Source organism: Triturus cristatus, chromosome 11, assembly GCF_964204655.1.
Source record: "Triturus cristatus chromosome 11, aTriCri1.1, whole genome shotgun sequence".
In the NCBI taxonomy this organism is placed as follows: domain Eukaryota; kingdom Metazoa; phylum Chordata; class Amphibia; order Caudata; family Salamandridae; genus Triturus; species Triturus cristatus.
This window is the reverse complement of record NC_140594.1, coordinates 266,664,845-266,686,339: the sequence shown is the minus strand read 5'-3', so window position 1 is coordinate 266,686,339 and position 21,495 is coordinate 266,664,845. Positions and strand designations below refer to the sequence as shown.

The 21,495-nt window shown below is 46.6% G+C and overlaps 1 protein-coding gene across 2 annotated transcripts in view; it reads left to right on the top strand.

Moving 5' to 3' along the window:
* Positions 1 to 21,495, top strand: part of LOC146783986 (solute carrier family 2, facilitated glucose transporter member 11-like) — a 408,912-nt gene that overhangs the window by 266,901 nt on the left and 120,516 nt on the right. Inside the window, exon 8 of one of the 2 annotated variants that reach the window (XM_085633328.1) lies at positions 8,187 to 8,297. The exons of the other annotated variant lie outside the window; for it this stretch is intronic. Within the exon in view, the coding sequence (XP_085489454.1) occupies positions 8,187 to 8,297 (111 nt within the window). The remainder of the gene's footprint in view (positions 1 to 8,186; positions 8,298 to 21,495) is intronic. 2 annotated transcript variants of the gene reach the window in all.

Here is a 21,495-nt window from a genome sequence, read left to right as displayed (position 1 = left end):
AGCATTAATGACAAGGTTTGGCAGTTCTTTGTAATCGACTCTATGCTTACGAACCATGAAGGAGGTAAGAGACAGAAGGAGTTAAGAAAGTTAGAGTCAAAGTAGATTGTGGAGCTTAACAGCAAGACCCTGGGTGGTCTTAACAAGGAAGAAGATTTGCACACACATCTAAAATGCCCTTGAATCCCTCTTTCAGAATTAGGGACTTTTTCATAATATTCTGATGCCACTGAGATGGTGTAATGGGGTCATTTGGGTGTTACGAAAAGAGCTTAACAATGTATATCTATGGGCTCATTAGTGCGAGAAATTTGGTTTGCTTTTGGAGCATAAATGTTCAGCTTTCACCTGGATTGATAAGCCCACCAGTGGCTTCCTATACTGTTAGTGTAATTATATAACTGTCTGGTTGTGATGTAGTTATTGACATTTTGAGTTAACCTAATGCCAACAAAACTGATAATAATTAATGGCGAGGTCAAACTAATAAGGATTCAGGTGGAATTGTAACATGAGTTTGAAAAACAATGTTTCTATTTAATCTTCTTTTTATGTGTAAACACCAATGAGTACTTTATTATTGAAATGCATTGAGTACTTCCTAAGTATTTCTTTAGTGTCTTTGAATTTTATATCACATGTGCACTTTATAATGACATGCAAAATGGCACCCCGCTATGTGACCGTAACGCTTCATGGAAGACTGGCAATAAAATTCACAATCAAAGCTCTAGAGTGTTAACCCCTGTTTTTAGTTTAGAAAGCTTTATTGAACTAGATAGAGAAAGCATGGTACAGAAATATAATAAAGAGCATGAAGTACAAATCCATAGAATAACGACGAATAAAAAGTGAAAATCAAATGGTAAAAAACCTAAGACATCATACAACTACGAGGTTGAAAACCAATATTAAGAGGAAGATAAAATCATAGAGTACCATAATAAAATGAGCATTTTTGCTTTTGAGTTTCAAGACCAGAAAAGGAAGGAAAGAGAGAAGGAGTAGGAAACAAAAAGAGAAGAAGGGAGGAGAGAAGAGGGGAAAAGGAAAGGAGGAAAGGAGATGAAAGAGAAAAGTATCAGCAATCCTATCATATAAACTGATAAAACTTTCCAATGACTAATGGCACAAAAATGCAATTTGCAATAAACAATCATATAAAATGAACATTGTAAAGAGAAAAAGAAAGGAATAAGCGCAGCACTCACAGCGGCTGAAAAACAAAGTTACTGCCCTTGGCATGCAATGCAGAGGAAGAAATATAATTAGTGAGAAGAGACCAGAAGGCCTCTATACGAATAAGCTGCTGAGAGGTGGTTACCAAAGCTCTATCTGTGATGATGACATAAAAGATTCCACCAGGTGGAAAAGAAGACTTTGGAGGCATCCTTCCAATTTGAAGTTATAACCTGAAAGGCAACAACAATGGATAAATCATTAAATGAGCCAAGTTTACGAACACCCAACCAGCGTATAGAAGAACTACCCAAAAATATGGAATGAATATCAAAAGGGAAATTAGTGGAGCAAATAGAGGCAAGTGACTTGCATACTTTTGTCCAAAAAATGGAAATGTTGGGGCAGAGAAGATATGTGCCAGGAGTCATGGCTGAATTTAGAAAGAGCTAATGGGGTTAAAAATAATCTCTGATAAAAATATTAAAGTGTTTGAGTGGTACTGGCATTGCATGAAGTGTGGTGAATCCAAGCCCAAATGGAGTTCCATGTGTGTGTAGAAAAAGTATGTTGCAAGTCTGTTTCCCATAAAGTTCAATCTTGCTTTTGGGGCGAGTAGGTAGAGAAAAAAAGAGGTATTTGTAAATATAAGAGTCCCGGACAGAAGGGGAAGTAGGTAATGATTCAATAGAATAGTCAAGTGAAGATATCAGAGAGAAGAGAAAGCTGTTGAATTATGATCAGTTTCAAAGAGTCAAACTTAGAAAGAGACGTGACGAGTAACTTATATTTCGATTGGAATTCATGAAAATATAAAAGCTGCTTATTATGCTTTAAGTGTTTAACCTGTATGATCCCTTTGATAGTCCAATCTTTCCAGAAGATAGTACGATTAGAAATTTTAATGGATTTTATTATGCCAGATAGAGGAATCCAAAAAAAAAAGAAGTGTAGAACGCGAGTTAATAAGAATCGGATAAAGAGTAGATATAAGATATGGGATAGTAAGAGATTTGAACGAGCGAGGAGAGTGAACAAGGTTGGCTAATGAGGAGAAGGTGAGTGAATGAATAACGGATTCCTCCAATTTATTCCATACTGATAAGGAAGGCTCATATGAAGAGGAAAGATAGGGCAAAACTTGTCAAATTAGGAATGAGGAATGATATTGGTGAAAAATGGGAAAATTAACCCCACCGCTGTCTTTAGGAGCAGACAAAGCAGAAAGAGAGATACGAGCTTTCCGATTATTCCAGAGGAACTTGCTCAGGATACTATTAAGATTCTTAAAAAATTTGAAGGGAGTCTTACCGGTAACATGGAAAGGTAAAAATTAACTACTGGAAGCATCATCATCTTGGAGGTATCCAACCTACCCCACCTGGACAGAAATAAAGGGGACCCTTTCTCTGTCATATCAGGAATTTTTGTTAAAACATCATCCAAGTTAAGTTAACTGTCCTAGCAATTGAAGAAGAATATTTAATCCCTAGACAAGTAATGCAGTTAGTATTTAAATTAAAGTTTGTCCCTTCAAACATACTTCTAAGGCAATGTTTATTTAACGGAAGAATTTCAGACTTGGAAAAATTTAACTTGTATCCAGAAATGACGGCATACGAAGACAAAAGATCAATAAAGGCGGGTAAAGAGGTAGAAGGATCAGACACATATAGCAAAATATCATCGGCATCAGCAGTGAACATGACTTCAATAGATTTATGAGTAAAACCTTGAAAGGCAGGAGAGTTCCGAAGGGAATGAAGAAAAGGCTCAAGAGACATAATGAAAAGCAAAGGAGACGGGACAACCTTGATGAGTGCCTCGTTGGAGAGTAAAACTATTGGATTGAAAACCATTTACAAAGACCAAAGTGGTAGGGGAGGGATACAAAAAACTAATAAGGGATAAAATAACAGGGCCGTATCCATGCCACTTAAGAGCATGCATCATAAAAAGCCAATGAACACGGTTGAAAGCTTTCTCCGCATCTAGGGTGATAGCTGCGAACGGAGTAGAGCTCTTAGAGGCAAGATGTATAATGTTCAAAAGGTTCTAGAATTATCCGCAATCGTTCTGCCTTTGACAAAACCTATTTGCTCATAACCTATTAAATCGGGAATTACGTTATTAATACGAAGAGCAAGGACCTTAACGAAAATCTTACAGTCTAAATTAATTAACGAAATAGGGCGATAATTAGCACAAAAAGAAGGATCCTTGCCTTTCTTAGGAATTAGACAAATCTTAGCTTCGAGAAAAGAACCACGAGCCTCTTTATAAGACAAAAAATGTTGGAATAAAGATAAAAGGTGAGGAAGTAAAAATTGGGAGAAACAAAAATAAAATTCGGCAGTGAAGCCGTCCGGACCAGGGGATTTATCCTTTGGTAATTGGGCTAGGGCAGACTTAAGTTCAGAGAGGGAAAGATCCCCTTCTAATATAGAGCAATCAGGAAGCGAGGAGGAACGTGGAGAGAGTGCATCAAAAAAAGAATCTAATGCCTTTTCGGAAGGAGAGCATTCCGGTGTGTATAGTGTCTTGTAAAATTCGGTGAAACAATTTAATATTTCATCCTCTTTTAAATGTTCAACACCACCATTATCAGTAATTTTGACTACCTTAGAACGTTGGGATTTCACCTTTAAATAATTTGCCAGTAGTTCGCCAGCTCTGTTGTGACCCCCATAGAATTTTGAGTTAACTTTGAGTAAAGTGCCAGAAGCCTCCTCAGTTGATTTCTTATTAGACAAATTAGCTTGAATTAACTTTTTTAAGGTATCCTCATTATTGGAAGTAAAGTAGGCGTGTTCGAGATGTTTAATAGATGCTAACAGAGAAGCGGAAGTGTTCCTACACTGTTTCTTTTTCGCCGCAACATGGTCAATAATGAATCCTCTAGCTGTTGCCTTAAAGGCGTCCCATATAGTGGGGAAAGGAATAACCGGAGAACTCTTTAAAACATTCTAGAAACTTATGATCCTTGAGTAAACAATTATTGAAGAGCTATCTGCGTGATTTGGAGGATTGAGAGGGGAGATCCAGACTAATCAAAACTGGGGCATGATCGGAAATAAGAATGGGCCCAATATCGGTGTGTGTTAAATTAGGAAGGAGATGAGGATTCAAGAAAATATCATCTATTCTAGAGGAAGATTTGTGAGTAGGAGAATAGAAACTGTATTCTCCATGAACCAACCAAACCCCTCGAATGAATTTTTACATTTTGTTGGGAAAGTACCTAGCAGTGGACTTCCTATCCGTGAAAGGGTCATGACCTGATTGCAATCCCCACCCACTAGTAAACTGGTGTCAGGACATGAATGAAGGGTGTGTGACATATCTTTCCAAAATTGTACATCAATGCCAGTAGTGCCATAAATGTTAAGAAGAGTGATAGGGGAACCATTTAAAATAAGATGTAAAAGGAGCCATCTGCTATCAACATCCCTCTCCTCCCTCTCCACAACAAGAGAAAGAGATTTATTAAATAAAGTAATCACTTCATTCTTTCTATCTTTGGAGGGAGAGCAAAAAACATGGCCTACCCATTGCCTTTTAAGATAATTCATCTAATTTTCAGTAAGATGAGTCTCTTGGAGCATTGCTATCTTACATTGCAGCCTAGACAAATGAGTGAGAACCCTCTGTTTCTTAACAGGGTTCGTAGTCCCTTAATGTTTCATGAAACAATGCGAACATTATCAGTCATGATAACCAGAGAGAAACAACATTAAGCAACAATATGAGCAAAAGTTAACTTTTAGCAACAGCTGAGACAACTTATAATTTGTATTACTGTAGAATAAACACATGTAAACTTGTAATGTAGAGAGCCAAAGAATAAACAGTGGAGAGCAATGAGAGAAATTAGTAGTAAAATGATGACAAAGTAAAATATAAAGAGAGATTAAAATAAATAAGAATGATGTGTTGAAGGGAAATAAAAATTCAGAGTCAGAGGACAATGGAAAAAATATGAAAAAAGAAAATCATAAGGAAATGAAAGGAGAGAGAGAAAAAGTAAAGGAAGTAAGTAATAGACATAAAAAGGTTGACGAGAAGCCGGGGTACTTCAATCAAGAAAAACAATAGCATGAGGAAACGGGAAGCCGCAGAGGAAAGGCAGACGGCCAAGCCAGCCAGCACAACCGAGAACAACTGGAACTAAAAACTAGAAAAAATAAATTCAAAAACAAGGAGCCGACAAGAGATGACACAACAGGAGAGATTAACTACAAATCAAACCTGAATCAATAAACGTAAAACAGGCAAGCAACCGAAACAAAGATAAGTGAAGGAGTACTAAACACTTACCAACATGAGAATAACTGCGAACATTAGGATTAAGGTGGAAAGGTAGGAAAGAGGGAAACATCTGGTGAATGGGTCTGTACAGGAGGAGAGAACATCTGTGGAGAGAGACAAGAGAACAATAATATGAGATTGCCAACATGGATGACAAACAAGCCACATTAATCTAAAAATAACAACAGCAACAAACTAAAACCAACAACAATGAAAGACATCCAATATATTCAGAACAGTGAATTAGAAAAAATGAACTCATAGAACATAATACAAAGCAGAAATGACAAAGTTGATCAAGTCCCTCAAAAGTCCATCTCGTCCCCTTTATGACGAGAAAGAAATTGTCTTAGATCTTAAGGACGATCAAAGGAGTAGGACCTTTCCTTATATATAACTTTGAAGAAGCATGGATGTACCAGGCCGTATTTGGCATTAAGCAAAGAGCCGGTCGAAGAGAAAGAAATTCCTTGCGACGAGCTGCAGTAGCGCGTGCAACATCCTAAGAAAAGAAAACTTTGTGACCAGACCATAACATCTGCTTTCTTTGTTTTGCTGCTGAAAGGACCATTAACAAATCAGTATGTTCCAAAATTAAAACGAGTATCCTTCTGGGATGATTCACTGACGATGAAGAAGATGAACCTCCGGTTTTAGGACCAATGCGGTGAGCACACTGCAGATTAAGATTAGAACCATCCTTGAGACCAACAACTTTGGGAATGTGAATCTTTAAGAAGGCGAGCATGTCAGACCCTTCATCACCCTCAGGAATGCCATAAATTTGAAGGTTGTTGCGTCTATTATGATTTTCGAAGTCCTCCATTTGCATCTTGAGGAGAGCAATCTCTTTAAACATGGCCGCAACCTGAGGGATCACATCACTGATCTTATGTTCCACCACCGACAAGCTTGAATCCAAGTTCGACCATTTTTCATCCAGCCTCTGAAGGGAGGCGTTGGTTTCAATAACAAAAGGTTTAATCATCTTTATCCCTTCCATGAGATCTTCCAGTGTGATGGGTAGTGGAGACTTGGTAGGCGAGTTAGGTTCCTTCTTGTGATGTTTAGGATGGGATTGATATCCTTACGAAGAGAAGACATATTTGATGAAGTAGCTTTCTGACCAAAGGAGGAAGCAGGATCCATATGGGTATATGTAATGGTGTATTGAAATATACAGAAGATAAGCAATGTTTGTGAGTAAAATAAGATACCAGTAAGAGGCAGCTAAAAGCAGCCGTATAGCAGCTCCTCCAGTCTTCGCCTCACCACGTATGGAGTGGGACGTCAAATTCTACTCGCACCCAAACAGAGAACAAATTTAATACCCTCTTTCAAGACTTAGTGGCAACCTCCATGCAGTAAAATGAATCCGCAAATTGATAGAGAAGACATAAATAGCATGACAACTTGGCTCAGAATGCGCAAGCCTGCAAAATTGAAGAACCGAACACACAGATGGTATAGGAATATTTAGAAGATACAATTCCAGAGGTGTGGCATGACAGAAGCAAAAGAGTCTCCTCACCGTTGTGTAGAACCAAAGAAAAAGGACTTCCTCAATTAAAAAGATATTGTTGAAGGGCAGAAATCCCTAATTAAGCTGCGTCCTCCTCCATATGCAGTCAAAGGCACAAATTGCAAGGCGCGCCCGCGCTGCACCTCCAGCGACACGGAAAAAATCAAAGAATAATGCAGCGTCCTGCCAAAAACAAAATGGTCGGCGCTGTTGATATTTCTGCGGGGTGCGCAGCGCGGCGGGAACAGATCGATAGGTAGCTTAAATTTGAAAAAGAAAAACAGATACCTGAGCCCCCGCGCTCGCTCCTCAATGGCCGATAATTTTCATCTCCCTGGGATCAGAAGAACGGCTCCTGCACTTATGAAGGTTACGCCCGATGCACGGAACCTCAGCCGGGTGCGGCCATCTTGGTGGCGGCTCAAGGCACGCCCTCCTGTTGACCCCTGTTTTCATGAAGGATGGGAGGAGGATTCATTGTTGAAGAGCAAGCTGACTCCGGTTTGCTACCCCCCTTGGTTAGGTGCACTGTGGTGCACAGCTGCTCACGAGAGGATTTACCTCTGCTGCACACAGTCGAAGGTCATGTGCAGCAGTGAAAAGAATACTTCAGAAATGCTTTGAAAAACATACAGTTAAAGTGGTTAGGAATACTTCTAACACCCTAACATGCATTAAAACAACCTTTTGAAATTGTCTGGGAAACAAAGACATGTAAGTACTCTTATGGTTGCAAATTAAAACTGAACTCCAACTGAAATGTGCCTGTTATGGTTAGCTCAGCAATCCATAGCTCTCAAAGCAGCCATGCAAACCATAAATCGCTCACCGAATGCAATGTTTATGACCTCTTAGTATTTTTACCAATAAGGAACAACTAAAATCGAGTCATTAAATAACAAAAAATACCCAAACCAAAAGATAATACATTATTCACAGATCATTAATGACATTTCTAAATACATTTATCACATCAAGGCTGAAGTCATGATCGTTTCATTTGTGGGCATTTGGAATATGAATTAAAGTTACAGGTAAGTGAAAAATCTTGAGCGTTTACTATCAAAATTCTTAAAAACTTTGAAGGTTAGCTGAGATGTTTTTTAACAGCGTCAAATAGAACTAGATATTCTAAGAGGGATGCTCGGTTTAATATTGCTCCAAATTGCCTTTGCAGATTTACTTCTACGCAACCTCTATATTTTCCAATGCTGGACTTCCTGAACAAAATATTCCTTATGCTGTCGTTGGTGCAGGAGCTTTTGAATTAATTGCTTCGATAAGTTGTGTAAGTAATTATCAGTTTGGTGGATTATCTGAATGGAAACATTTACATTAACCTAAAATCCACAGGTACAGCTGGCTGCTGCAGACCATGAATGTATCTGATCTTCTCAAAATATATGGCAAAAAATAGGGAAGGAAATGATGTGGTAAAACTAAGTTACCAGGCAAAATGCTTATTACATCCTGAGGTTTGCAATGGAGCAGTCATTATCATCAAGTCCCCAGACACATTAATTATGTTTATTGAAAGTATTTCGGATTATGATCTACTAATATGCCCTAATTCATTTATTTGTTAAATACTGAAACTCTTAAAGTGCAGGTTAGTATTTTTGTGGATTTTGTAAAGATTTGAGGAAAAGTTAAGGCAATTTTATCCCTAACCAAGACTTCATTCCTACGTTTAAGATGCCTTTATTTCCACAAAAATTAGTGAATGGAGGGAACAAGGAAAGAGCTATTTTTCTGAAATGCTCATTAAAAAAGCAGGCATTTTGACAGTTTTAAAAAACAAATTAAATGAAGGATTATACCATAAAGAAATTGTTGAAGAGCACTGCACCCACGCTTTGAAGTTGAAATATGCATTTTGTGAGAAACTAGGTTGTTTGTTGAATGGGAGGTGAACCATTTTTAAGCAACAGCCACAATCCTGGTCAAGATGAACCACAAAATAGTCACTACATTAACCTGTTCTTTACCCTCCGGTAGCATGGCATAAAAGCAGTCAGGCTTAACTTAGAGGCAATGTTTAAAGAAGTTATGCAGCACCCAAACAGTAATAAAGTGACAAAACAATTCAAGAAAAACCCTACACCTACTTAGAAAAATAGAGTACATTTTAATACATTATTTAAATAATGTTGCTGATCGCGACACAAAATTCAATTAGTAAAACCAGAGATATGTAATTTTAAAGATTTAAGTGAAAATAGTGCCTAAAAAAAAGTTAGACCCGCTGAACTTTAAATCCTTACATTTTAAATTCCTTAAATTCTGGTTGCGGAGCGAGGCAAAGACCCACATCAAGGATGCACTGCATAGCAGCAGTGATGCGAGACCTTGTGTCGAAGATGTGCCATGAAGCAGTGGATCCAATGGGCTACGGAAGTCTATTCATAGTCCTTGGTGGAGATGCATTGCGCAGCTGCAATTCTGAGGAGCTGCGGTCCTTGGTGGAGATGCATTGCGCAGCTGCAATTCTGAGGAGCTGCGGGCTGCTGATTGAGGCCCAGCATCATGCAACAGTTATTCAGATCAGCTGAGGAGGACCAATGCGAAGTCCTGCATCACGCAGTGTCGGTTCTAATGAGCTGCAGAGCTGTGACTCGAAGTTCTGTGTTGGGGATGCATTATGCTGTTGTTTCAATGCGGAGTTCTGTGAGGAAATGCGACACTCTGCGTCGACTCTGCTTAGACCACTGCTAGGGGCAGTGCTTAACTTGTGCCAGTGGTTTCTGGTGCTTAGCACCAGCACCTATTTACCAGGGCCGGGTCTATATAATGTTTCCCCTTGGGCAGTGGGCCTAGTTGTTATTAAAAATAAATGTACTTCTCCTGATCTCCTTCAGTCTGGATGTCTCCAGAGGATGGTTCATTCAGGTCCAGAGATGATGACTGCATCAGGTTTGTGATGTCAGTAGTGCACGCCTGTGTTTCACAAAATGTCATTCCCATTGTATAAATATGGTTTAGGGCAGGTTGATGGGTGAGCTGGTGGCAAGGCATGCTGAGAAAGTTCAAATCTCGGGACAAATTTAATGTGACATCTGAGTAAATTAAAAGTGCGTGGCATACTTTTTTAACAGATGGCATGTACTGAACTTAATCCAGTTGAAGCAGGCCATACATAACTCATTTTGTCTTTTGCATGCTTGTGGTCTGGGCCCAAGACGAAGTGCAGCCCTGTTCAGAATCGGCCTGTTGTAGTTTTATTTGAATCATTGACAAAATGTGTGTTTCAGAGCATCTTGCTGACCCTTTCGCTGCTTTCCCACATTTTCTCCAGTAGATTTGCCTTCTTTTCCCTCGCAATGGACCTGCATAAGTTCTGCACTGATATTTATCTGGTGCCGGTTATCTTCAGAGTAAGCCTGGGCAAAGCACTACGCTACGCTTGCGTAGTTTGCGAAGTTTGCGCTACTTCGCACTACGCAAATTGCACATAGCACAGTGCAAACACGCGTAGCATAGTGCAGCGGTCATTTTTTGCTTGCTCGCAGTCCTCAACGCCAAGTTGGCGACCGCGAGCAAGCAAAATGACATCCCGCCAAGACTTTTTCCTCGTTCGCGATCAGCAACATCAAGTTGCCAATCGCGAGCATGGAAAATAAACCTCCCGGCGAGCTTCTCAACGCGGGGAGGTCAGGTTTCTCATTGCGACTGATCGTGTATGCTCGCGACTGCTCGCCATGAGAAACTACCAGTCCGCGTTGAGAAAGCTGCCACTCGAGTAGAAATCTACTTGAGCGGCAGAAAACGACCGCTTGCACTGTGCAAGATGCAGTTTGCACTGATTGCACAGTGCGGACAAGCATCCGGCACTGTGCAATAAGTGCGAACAGCATCTTGCACAGTGCACAACGCAGTTTGCGAAGCTACGTGTAGCTTGCGTAGTGCGAAGTGCACTTCGCGTAGCTACGCATAGCACTACTTCACAAACTATGCCCAGGGTTACTTCAGAGTAGCGGAGCTCCCATTGTGGAGATTGGGCTTCATCACCACGAGCTCCCTAATTTGTCGCTTCACCCAAGCGTTCACCCTCATTTTAGCTCATCTGCTTATCTTGTCTTCTTTGACTGTGAAGGGATCTCTAGCGCCTCTGAGTGCAGCCACCTTTGCTAAGTGAGACTGCAGTCATCTCTGGTGCCTTTGTACAATGCTTCTAATCTGGCTGGAACTGCAGCCATAGTGAGTTACTGAAATGTCTCCATCTTTAATTTCAGAAAGTGCAGGTACTCTTTCTAGTGCCTGCAATTTCTGCCATCTCTACTGTATTACAATGTATGGCTTTCACATACTTATTCATTATATGCTAACCGGCTCTTACTCTACAGATAAGTTTATATGTGTTAACCCTGTGAGCACAGGCACATTCTTGGTTTAAATGAATGTATGTACCGGTGTATGTATAGCCTAAACCTAGTTGGGAAGTTTGACTCTGAACACGACAGAAAGCTAGATTACATATGCTTTCTCAGGGCTTAATTTGAACTGGCTGTTGCAGGTCGAGCCCACTGACTCTTAGTTATGGGGACCGCTACCTAGTTTTCTTCGACAAACTTTCACCCAAAGAAGAAAGAGAAAACTCAAAATGGGGAAATAACGAGAAGGATGGAAAACAGTGACAAAGGAAGAAAGCAGTAATAAAAAAAAGAAGCATTTTTTAAGGGAAGGGGGCGTCTGTTGATGAATGAAATAGGCATGATATGGAGTTAAGAGTACACAGCATTGATATGCGGCATCCCAGATGTTCATACTGCTGCCTACAAGCTTTTGAGCTAAACTTTGAGCACCAGCATTCACTGTTTTACAAATTAAGTACTGGGGCAGAGTACCTTCAGGACCATTTCCAAGGGTCCAGGAATGGGGTGGCAACACTTGGGGACAGCAGACAAAGTTCAGGTGCTGGGTTAAAGCCTATTCTACCCCTGAGATTCTGATCAGGAGGCCAGACAACTAGCCCTTGGATTCACTCTGGTGGCCCTGTGTTCAAGATGCAGTCCAGTTTTTCACTCAGGCAGCAAGCAGCAAGGCAACAGGGTAGCAGAGTAGCAGCCCTTCTTGCAAAGCAGCACAGCAGTCCTTCTGAGTCTTCCACAGGTCAAAAGGTATACTAAAAAGTGGGTCTGAGGGTCCCATTTTCATACATGGTGCCTTCTTTTAAGTAGGAGAAGTTTCAAGCGAATTCCCTTTGAAGTGTGGCAAGTTTTCTGACTCCCTTGACCTGGTTCCAAGCTGGCTGCATGAACAATGCAGGGGTGAGAAGTCCTTTGTGTGAAGGCAGGGCACAGCCTTTTCAGTTGCAAGTGGGGATGTGCCCAGCTCTCCCCATTCTGCCAGTTGATGGCCCATCCAGGCACATGTAATCTGTTGGACTTGGCCCTTCTGGCCGGTTCACCCCGAAACTTTTTGCTTAATACTGTGACTGGGGTAGTGATTTTATTGACTTCTGCGCACTTTACCGCTGTGTCCCAGGGTAAAGTGCGTGCGTGTTGTGAGGTTGGCCTGCCCGCCCATAGGAATGCATGGGGGAATGTATGTGTCCCGGTAGTTCCTGATGCGTGGGGTGTGCAGGCCCGTGTTTGGTATGTGCGGACTCGTGGGAGTGAATGCTGCGCGTTGATGTGTGCGGCGTGCATGTACCTGGTGTGGAAGTGCCACTTCTAGAAGTGGGCACTTCAGTGTGCAGTCTGAAATGTGTGGCTTGTCTGGCGATTGGCTGGTGAGGTCAGGTGACGGACTAGGGAATTCCCCAGAGTCAGGAGGAGTCACCCAGTGGTGAATGGGGAGTTAGCATGTTAATGGCTGGGGAGGAGTGTACCTGGGTCCTGAATAGGACAGGGCTTCCCCCACACAATGCTGGCGCCGGCCCCTGTGGTGCGTCTAATGACCCTAGCCCTGCCAGTGAATAGGGAGAGGGGCTGAGCAAAACAAAGTGCTCAGGAACCTGCTGGAACTGGTTCGCCCCTTCCCTGCACCTTAGACAAAGCCTTGTACTGTATAAAAAGGGGCTGTGTCCCCACAGAAGTTGTTCTCTTGCAGGATCCACTTGAGGGGGGGCCTGCTGCTGCTGGGCGCCAGGAGAGACCGCCACTGGGGACTGCCTCCCTGCTGGAGGGCCCTGTGAGCTGGCTCTGGGCCCAGCCTTTGCCCCCTGCTCTCTGGAGGACCTTTTTGTTGCTGAAACATTGCTTGTAGCGCCTGGGAGCGCTTTCTGGACTTTATAGCGCTGGGCGCGCTGTTTTCCTGGACTGGCTGTCTCTCAGAGCCTGGGAGCGCTCTGAGGATCCTTTGTAGCGCTGCGAGCGCTGGCTCACCTTGTAGCGCTGTGAAGCGCTTTGATTCGGCTTGCGGGTGCCCACCCCGCTTATTTGCGTATCGCTGCGGCGGGTGCCTACCCCGCCGAGGATTGCATTTACGGAGGGAGCCCACCCCTCTTATCGCGGAAACGATCACCGCTGCAGCCCGGAGTTCCCGGTCGCGTCATCCCCCTGCCGCGCTGTGATTGGTTCAGCGGGAGGGGGTGTGACGCACGTATTCCCCGGCCCCGAGAGACGTCGCGCTGAGGAAGGGAGCAGGCGGGAGCCCACCCCGGGCTCCGGCGACCAGGAAGCGCGGCCAACAGAAGCGGAGTCCCGCGAGGACGGCCCGGTGAGTGGGGAAGGGCTTGGGGACTCTGCCCGAGTATCGTGGGTGCCGGTCCCAGACCGGCTCCTTTTGTAAGAAGCCCCCGCCTCCGGCGCGGGCCCGGGGTTGCTGAGAGCCGCTCCGCTCTCCAACAGAGGGGAGCCTGAGTGTCTAGAGCGCTAGACGCTCCAACGTGGGGGACATTGTCGTTCTGAGCGCGTGGCGCTCCAACAGGTCCACAGTGTGCCTCGAGCCCCGTGTGGCTCTGACGTGGTGGCAGTATTTGACCGAGTCCGGTGAGACTCCCACGAGTGACCCCGAACACGGGGGCAGTGTTTCCGAGCCCAGCGAGGCTCCAACGTTGCAGTACAGTATCAGTGCAGACCCGGTTGAGGCTCTAGAGGGCGGTTCGTTGTTTTAGAGCCCAGGGAGGCTCCACGGGAGCGACAAGAGTTGTTTCCCAGGCACAGTGGTGCCCACGTTTGCTTTCTCCAGCTGCCCAGCACTTAGTGGGCAGCTGCATCGTTTAGGTTGGGGCCCTCGGAGCTTTGGACTGCGCCTCCTGCGCAGCCTTGCCCCTGCCTTGTTGAACGCAGGGCGTCCTAGCCCCTTCCAGGCCAGTTGGCCCAGGGACTGCCACAGGTGGTGGCATAGGAGTTTTGCGCAATTGTGTTCCTACTTGCACCTCTGAATGTGTGTTGATGCATCATGTGCCATTGCTTTTACACCTCTGAATGTTTTATGCATCATGTGTGTTCCTTCCTTGCACCTCTGAATGTGTTTTGATGCGTCATGTGCCATTGCTTTTACACCTCTGAATGTTTTTAGGCATCATGTGTTTTTCCTTCCATACACCTCTGAATGTGATGCATCATGTGTAACGTTCTATTACCCCTACAGGTATTGTGATACGTAGGTGGTTGTTGCTTTCTCCTAGTACAGGTGGTGCTAGTGAGGTTCTAGTTCCCTGCGTGACAGTCTCCTAAAGTAGTTAGGGTTACGTAGGTGGTACTTCCCCGATACCAGTAAGTACTGGTTGTGTGCTATACATATTATTTTTGTGCTACAGTGATTTTATATATTTTGTGTGCTAAATATCTAAAAAGTGCTAATTCCTGACAGTGGTCCAGGTGGCCCTGTCTTGTACATAATCCCTTGTAAATTCTGCCCGTGCCTGTTGGCACATTGTAAAGTGTGTATTTTTATCTAATGTGTTGTGTATAATACAAAGGTTATTTTTATAGAATACCTTGTGTGGAGTTTCCTTTGTGGTGGGCCTTGGGTGTTGTTGCTGGGTGCGCGCGCAAACGCTTTACACATTGCCTCAGAGATAAGCCTGACTGCTCGTGCCAAGCTACCAAGGGGGTGAGCAGGGGTTATCTTTGGCGTGTAACTTCCTTGCCCTGACTAGAGTGGTGGTTTCTGCCTGGCTTTGGCGCAAGCCTTAGCCAACCCGAAACCGCCAGGTCTAACATTGGTGGCAGCGGTAGGATTTGGACTTGCGTTTGCGCTGTACCGCAGCAGCGACTGGCTACACTGCAAAACTCTGCATTAGATAAATCACATATTAGGGATTATTGTTTTTGAAGTTCCTTTATTTCCCCTTAAGGTATCATTGTGTAATTGTGTCCAGTACATTTGTCCCCCGCCCTGCGCCCAGAGTTTGGTACCTGTGTCACGTGGTGGTCAGGTTGAGGGATCAGGGGTGGTAGAAACTGCCTTACCAGTCCGAGGGGAGGGTTGTGTGTGGATGGTGTGTGGGGCATTAGACAGTGAGTGTGAGTTCTCCAGGATAGAGAGCTCACTGAAACCTTTTGTGAATTGTGTACTCCTGTGTAGCTCCGACCCCCAGGTTCCTTGTGTTAAACTCTTCTCAAGAACGTCCGCCAAAATGGAGCCTGCTTTTAACTTCTGTAGTCTGTTCAGGTACAGTAGGTTGGAGCTGGTAAGGTTCTGTGAGGAGAGGGACATAGAGGTGGGTGAGTCAGATACCCAGTCCAAACTGAGGGACAACCTGATCCTTTGGCAAAAGGAGGAGTGGGAGCGGGAGCGCAGCGAGGAAGATAGGGCCCGGGCCGCACGCCGAGAGGGTGGTGGGTCTGAGGGGAGCCCTGAGGAATCTGAGGAGGAGGAAGGTTACCTGACAGGGACGCCAGTAGAGAGTGAAGACCCCATAGATAGGGAGTCCCTTGCTGGGTCCAGTGTCAGGAGCAGCACCCCATCCCTTTCCCTGTTCCCAGAGGAGTGGGTAGATAGGAGGGAAGAGAGGGAGCATCAGCTGGCCATGGAGAAGCTCAGGTTGGAGCATGCCCGGGGGATGGCGCAGCTGACTATGGCAGAGAAAAAGCTGGAGACCGAGAGGGTCTTAGCGCAGGAGAGGATGGCGGAGGCTGAGAGGGCCTTCGCCAGGGAGAGATTAGCTCTAGAGGGTAAGTTGTCCCCAGAGCGCAGTGGTAGTTTTCTGGGCTCCCCAGGGAGGGTTGAGTCCAGTGGTGGCAGCAATAGAGAGACCAGTGCTGAGAGTCCCATTCCCAGTTCCCCCAGTATGGTACCTAGTTCCCGGGAGGAGGAATGTAGGTTGAAGTTCAGGGGCAGGAAGAAGCTGCCTCACCAGTAGGCCTGGGCAAAAATTTCGTTCCGTTCGCGGAAATTGCGATAATTTGACATTTTTGCGTTCCGCGGAGAGCGCGAAAATGTCAAAAATTCCGGTTTCCGCAGCTTGGCGATAATTTGTTTCTTGCTCGCGCTGTAAAATGATACATTCTCGCGCGCGCGCGATCGCCTTACCTGAATCCCTGCGTTCGCCGACAAGTTTTCTTGATCCGGTCGCGTTCTCCATGAGATGTTGTATTGTTTTTAGCCATTTGCGCTGTCTCGCGACAGTTCGCGCCCGCAGTGACGTCATGCGTCGCGCGATCACGTCTTTCTTCTCGCGATCATGCACCGCGAGAACAACTCAAAACAAGATGGCCGCGCCCGCAAGCAGCCACATGGGTAAGTTGGCGACCCGCAACCATGCAGAAAATCGCGCGAACATGCCGGAAAAAAACTTCCGCATCTTCGCGATATTTCTGCTTGTTTGCGATAATTTTAAACATTCTCGCGATAATTTGCGAAGGTTAATTCCGCAAATTCCGCCCACCCCTACTCACCAGTCTTGGGAGAAGTTTGTGGAGGAATGCGAGGATGCACTGTTTGATTGGGTATGGGGTAGCACGAAGGAGGATTTTGAAAAACTATATGATCTACTCGTCAGAGAGCAGCTATCCAGTAGTTTTTATCCCGAGTTGCGCCAACACCTGTTAGCATGGGGGCACACTGATCCGTGGGAGCTGGCAGCGGAAGCAGACCGATGGGAACAGGCCCCCAGTTATGATGAGGAATGGGATAGTTCTTCCCACACTAGTGACTCAAGTTGTGGTTCAGGTACCTTCCAGCCCAGCGTGGTGGAAGAGGCTCCGTGTAGCCCAGCTAGGTCCCAGGGTAGCGAGGAGGGTGTAGGGGCTTACGGCCTGGCTCAGTGGAGCGGGAGTAAGTGGGTGACCGAGGGTCCCCGGACGTACGAAACCCTGCCTCAGGACTTGGGTGGTTTCAGGAGGGAACACCAAGTTGGGGACCTAGGCTGTCCTGTTAGCCCATTTGAGGAGGATCACCTAGTGAGTAGAGGACCTGGAGCGCCTGTAAGCAGGGCTCCTGTGGTCCTAGTGTCGGGCAGTACCGCTCCAGTAGGGAGGGTACAGAAGTCCAGCGAGAGGAGTGGCATGGGGCTGTGTTCCCCGGTGGAGGAGCCAGTGGGTCAGAGACCAGCCGGGAGGGCTGAGTCTCCTAGAAGTGACCATGGCGACTACACGTCTGGCCTGGGGGATCTTCACGCACTGTCAGGTGGACAGGGGACGGGAGATCTGCGCCAGGCAGACGGTCATGCAACATATGAGGCATATGTTACTCTCGGGGGGATGGTGTGTAAATCCCCAGAAGTCCTGGAGTGCCAGGCAATTATTCCACCGAAGGTTTTAGACCGGAGGTTGGAAGGCCAGGTTCAGGAGCAGCCTGACCAGAAGGGTCTGACTACTGTAACCAGTGTCCTGACCGGTTCTTCTTCCAGAGGGACCGCCCCAGTTGGTAGGGAGCAGGACTCTGGAAGGGGGTGCAGAGGGTGGGAGAGCCCACCTCTGACCCCGGTGCAACCTGAGGGGTTAAACCCTAGGTTGGTAGACCAGTTCTCAGGGAGGGGTCCTGAGCTGGTTTGTGAGGTATGTTACGAGGGTGCCTCTCAGAGGAGGAGAGGGCGGAACCCTAGGAGAAGAGGTAGGGGGAGGAGAGCCTCACCCGTGACTTCTGGTCAGCCTGAGGGTACGGGCCCTAGGCTGGAGGATCAGTGGCAGTTTAGAACTGCCCTGATGAGGGGTAGAGTGGAGAATGGCTGCTATGTGCCAGGGGTTACTACCCCCCACTCTGTGGTTAGGCAAGGACCAGTGGCACCTGGGTGGCCTAGGGCCTGGTCTTGGCCGCGGACAGCTTGGGAGTACCAGTGGGGTAGCCCAGTTGGTCCGGAGAGTGGTTTGAGAAGAAACCCCAGGGGTTCACCGTGGCGTAGAACAGGAGGGTGTCCCGGCAGTGGCGGGCCCGCGTCCGTGTTCTATCGCCCCAAGCAGGGAAGTCCATCACGGTGGTGATTGGTCTACCCTGCGTTTTGGCTGGAAGGGGGTTGTGTTGGACTTGGCCCTTCTGGCCGGTTCACCCCGAAACTTTTTGCTTAATACTGTGACTGGGGTAGTGATTTTATTGACTTCTGCGCACTTTACCGCTGTGTCCCAGGGTAAAGTGCGTGCGTGTTGTGAGGTTGGCCTGCCCGCCCATAGGAATGCATGGGGGAATGTATGTGTCCCGGTAGTTCCTGATGCGTGGGGTGTGCAGGCCCGTGTTTGGTATGTGCGGACTCGTGGGAGTGAATGCTGCGCGTTGATGTGTGCGGCGTGCATGTACCTGGTGTGGAAGTGCCACTTCTAGAAGTGGGCACTTCAGTGTGCAGTCTGAAATGTGTGGCTTGTCTGGCGATTGGCTGGTGAGGTCAGGTGACGGACTAGGGAATTCCCCAGAGTCAGGAGGAGTCACCCAGTGGTGAATGGGGAGTTAGCATGTTAATGGCTGGGGAGGAGTGTACCTGGGTCCTGAATAGGACAGGGCTTCCCCCACACAATGCTGGCGCCGGCCCCTGTGGTGCGTCTAATGACCCTAGCCCTGCCAGTGAATAGGGAGAGGGGCTGAGCAAAACAAAGTGCTCAGGAACCTGCTGGAACTGGTTCGCCCCTTCCCTGCACCTTAGACAAAGCCTTGTACTGTATAAAAAGGGGCTGTGTCCCCACAGAAGTTGTTCTCTTGCAGGATCCACTTGAGGGGGGGCCTGCTGCTGCTGGGCGCCAGGAGAGACCGCCACTGGGGACTGCCTCCCTGCTGGAGGGCCCTGTGAGCTGGCTCTGGGCCCAGCCTTTGCCCCCTGCTCTCTGGAGGACCTTTTTGTTGCTGAAACATTGCTTGTAGCGCCTGGGAGCGCTTTCTGGACTTTATAGCGCTGGGCGCGCTGTTTTCCTGGACTGGCTGTCTCTCAGAGCCTGGGAGCGCTCTGAGGATCCTTTGTAGCGCTGCGAGCGCTGGCTCACCTTGTAGCGCTGTGAAGCGCTTTGATTCGGCTTGCGGGTGCCCACCCCGCTTATTTGCGTATCGCTGCGGCGGGTGCCTACCCCGCCGAGGATTGCATTTACGGAGGGAGCCCACCCCTCTTATCGCGGAAACGATCACCGCTGCAGCCCGGAGTTCCCGGTCGCGTCATCCCCCTGCCGCGCTGTGATTGGTTCAGCGGGAGGGGGTGTGACGCACGTATTCCCCGGCCCCGAGAGACGTCGCGCTGAGGAAGGGAGCAGGCGGGAGCCCACCCCGGGCTCCGGCGACCAGGAAGCGCGGCCAACAGAAGCGGAGTCCCCCGAGGACGGCCCGGTGAGTGGGGAAGGGCTTGGGGACTCTGCCCGAGTATCGTGGGTGCCGGTCCCAGACCGGCTCCTTTTGTAAGAAGCCCCCGCCTCCGGCGCGGGCCCGGGGTTGCTGAGAGCCGCTCCGCTCTCCAACAGAGGGGAGCCTGAGTGTCTAGAGCGCTAGACGCTCCAACGTGGGGGACATTGTCGTTCTGAGCGCGTGGCGCTCCAACAGGTCCACAGTGTGCCTCGAGCCCCGTGTGGCTCTAACGTGGTGGCAGTATTTGACCGAGTCCGGTGAGACTCCCACGAGTGACCCCGAACACGGGGGCAGTGTTTCCGAGCCCAGCGAGGCTCCAACGTTGCAGTACAGTATCAGTGCAGAGCCGGTTGAGGCTCTAGAGGGCGGTTCGTTGTTTTAGAGCCCAGGGAGGCTCCACGGGAGCGACAAGAGTTGTTTCCCAGGCACAGTGGTGCCCACGTTTGCTTTCTCCAGCTGCCCAGCACTTAGTGGGCAGCTGCATCGTTTAGGTTGGGGCCCTCGGAGCTTTGGACTGCGCCTCCTGCGCAGCCTTGCCCCTGCCTTGTTGAACGCAGGGCGTCCTAGCCCCTTCCAGGCCAGTTGGCCCAGGGACTGCCACAGGTGGTGGCATAGGAGTTTTGCGCAATTGTGTTCCTACTTGCACCTCTGAATGTGTGTTGATGCATCATGTGCCATTGCTTTTACACCTCTGAATGTTTTATGCATCATGTGTGTTCCTTCCTTGCACCTCTGAATGTGTTTTGATGCGTCATGTGCCATTGCTTTTACACCTCTGAATGTTTTTAGGCATCATGTGTTTTTCCTTCCATACACCTCTGAATGTGATGCATCATGTGTAACGTTCTATTACCCCTACAGGTATTGTGATACGTAGGTGGTTGTTGCTTTCTCCTAGTACAGGTGGTGCTAGTGAGGTTCTAGTTCCCTGCGTGACAGTCTCCTAAAGTAGTTAGGGTTACGTAGGTGGTACTTCCCCGATACCAGTAAGTACTGGTTGTGTGCTATACATATTATTTTTGTGCTACAGTGATTTTATATATTTTGTGTGCTAAATATCTAAAAAGTGCTAATTCCTGACAGTGGTCCAGGTGGCCCTGTCTTGTACATAATCCCTTGTAAATTCTGCCCGTGCCTGTTGGCACATTGTAAAGTGTGTATTTTTATCTAATGTGTTGTGTATAATACAAAGGTTATTTTTATAGAATACCTTGTGTGGAGTTTCCTTTGTGGTGGGCCTTGGGTGTTGTTGCTGGGTGCGCGCGCAAACGCTTTACACATTGCCTCAGAGATAAGCCTGACTGCTCGTGCCAAGCTACCAAGGGGGTGAGCAGGGGTTATCTTTGGCGTGTAACTTCCTTGCCCTGACTAGAGTGGTGGTTTCTGCCTGGCTTTGGCGCAAGCCTTAGCCAACCCGAAACCGCCAGGTCTAACATAATCCCTCTATTATGTGGGTTCCTTGGAGAAATAAACAAAGTCCAACTGCAAACTACACCCAGACATGCGTCATAGGATAGACTGCAGTCACCAAATAGTTTAGGAAAGGAAAATGACAGCTTTCCAAAAGTCAACACGCACAGGAAATCCCTGAGGGAGAAATATTTCCAAAAATGCTTTGTTTGCGAAATAGCAGTAAGAATAGCAGCTAATCTTAGTATATGCAGAAAATAGCAAGTGAAAAATCGATTGTATCTGATATAAGGCATACTTCTCTATATAATGACTATCAAACACAATTTATTAAGAAAATTAAAATGAGCGAGGTTCATGAACATAGTTTCAAAACAATTATATCCATGGGTCACACTATCATATGTTTCAACTAAGATCATTACTTGTAC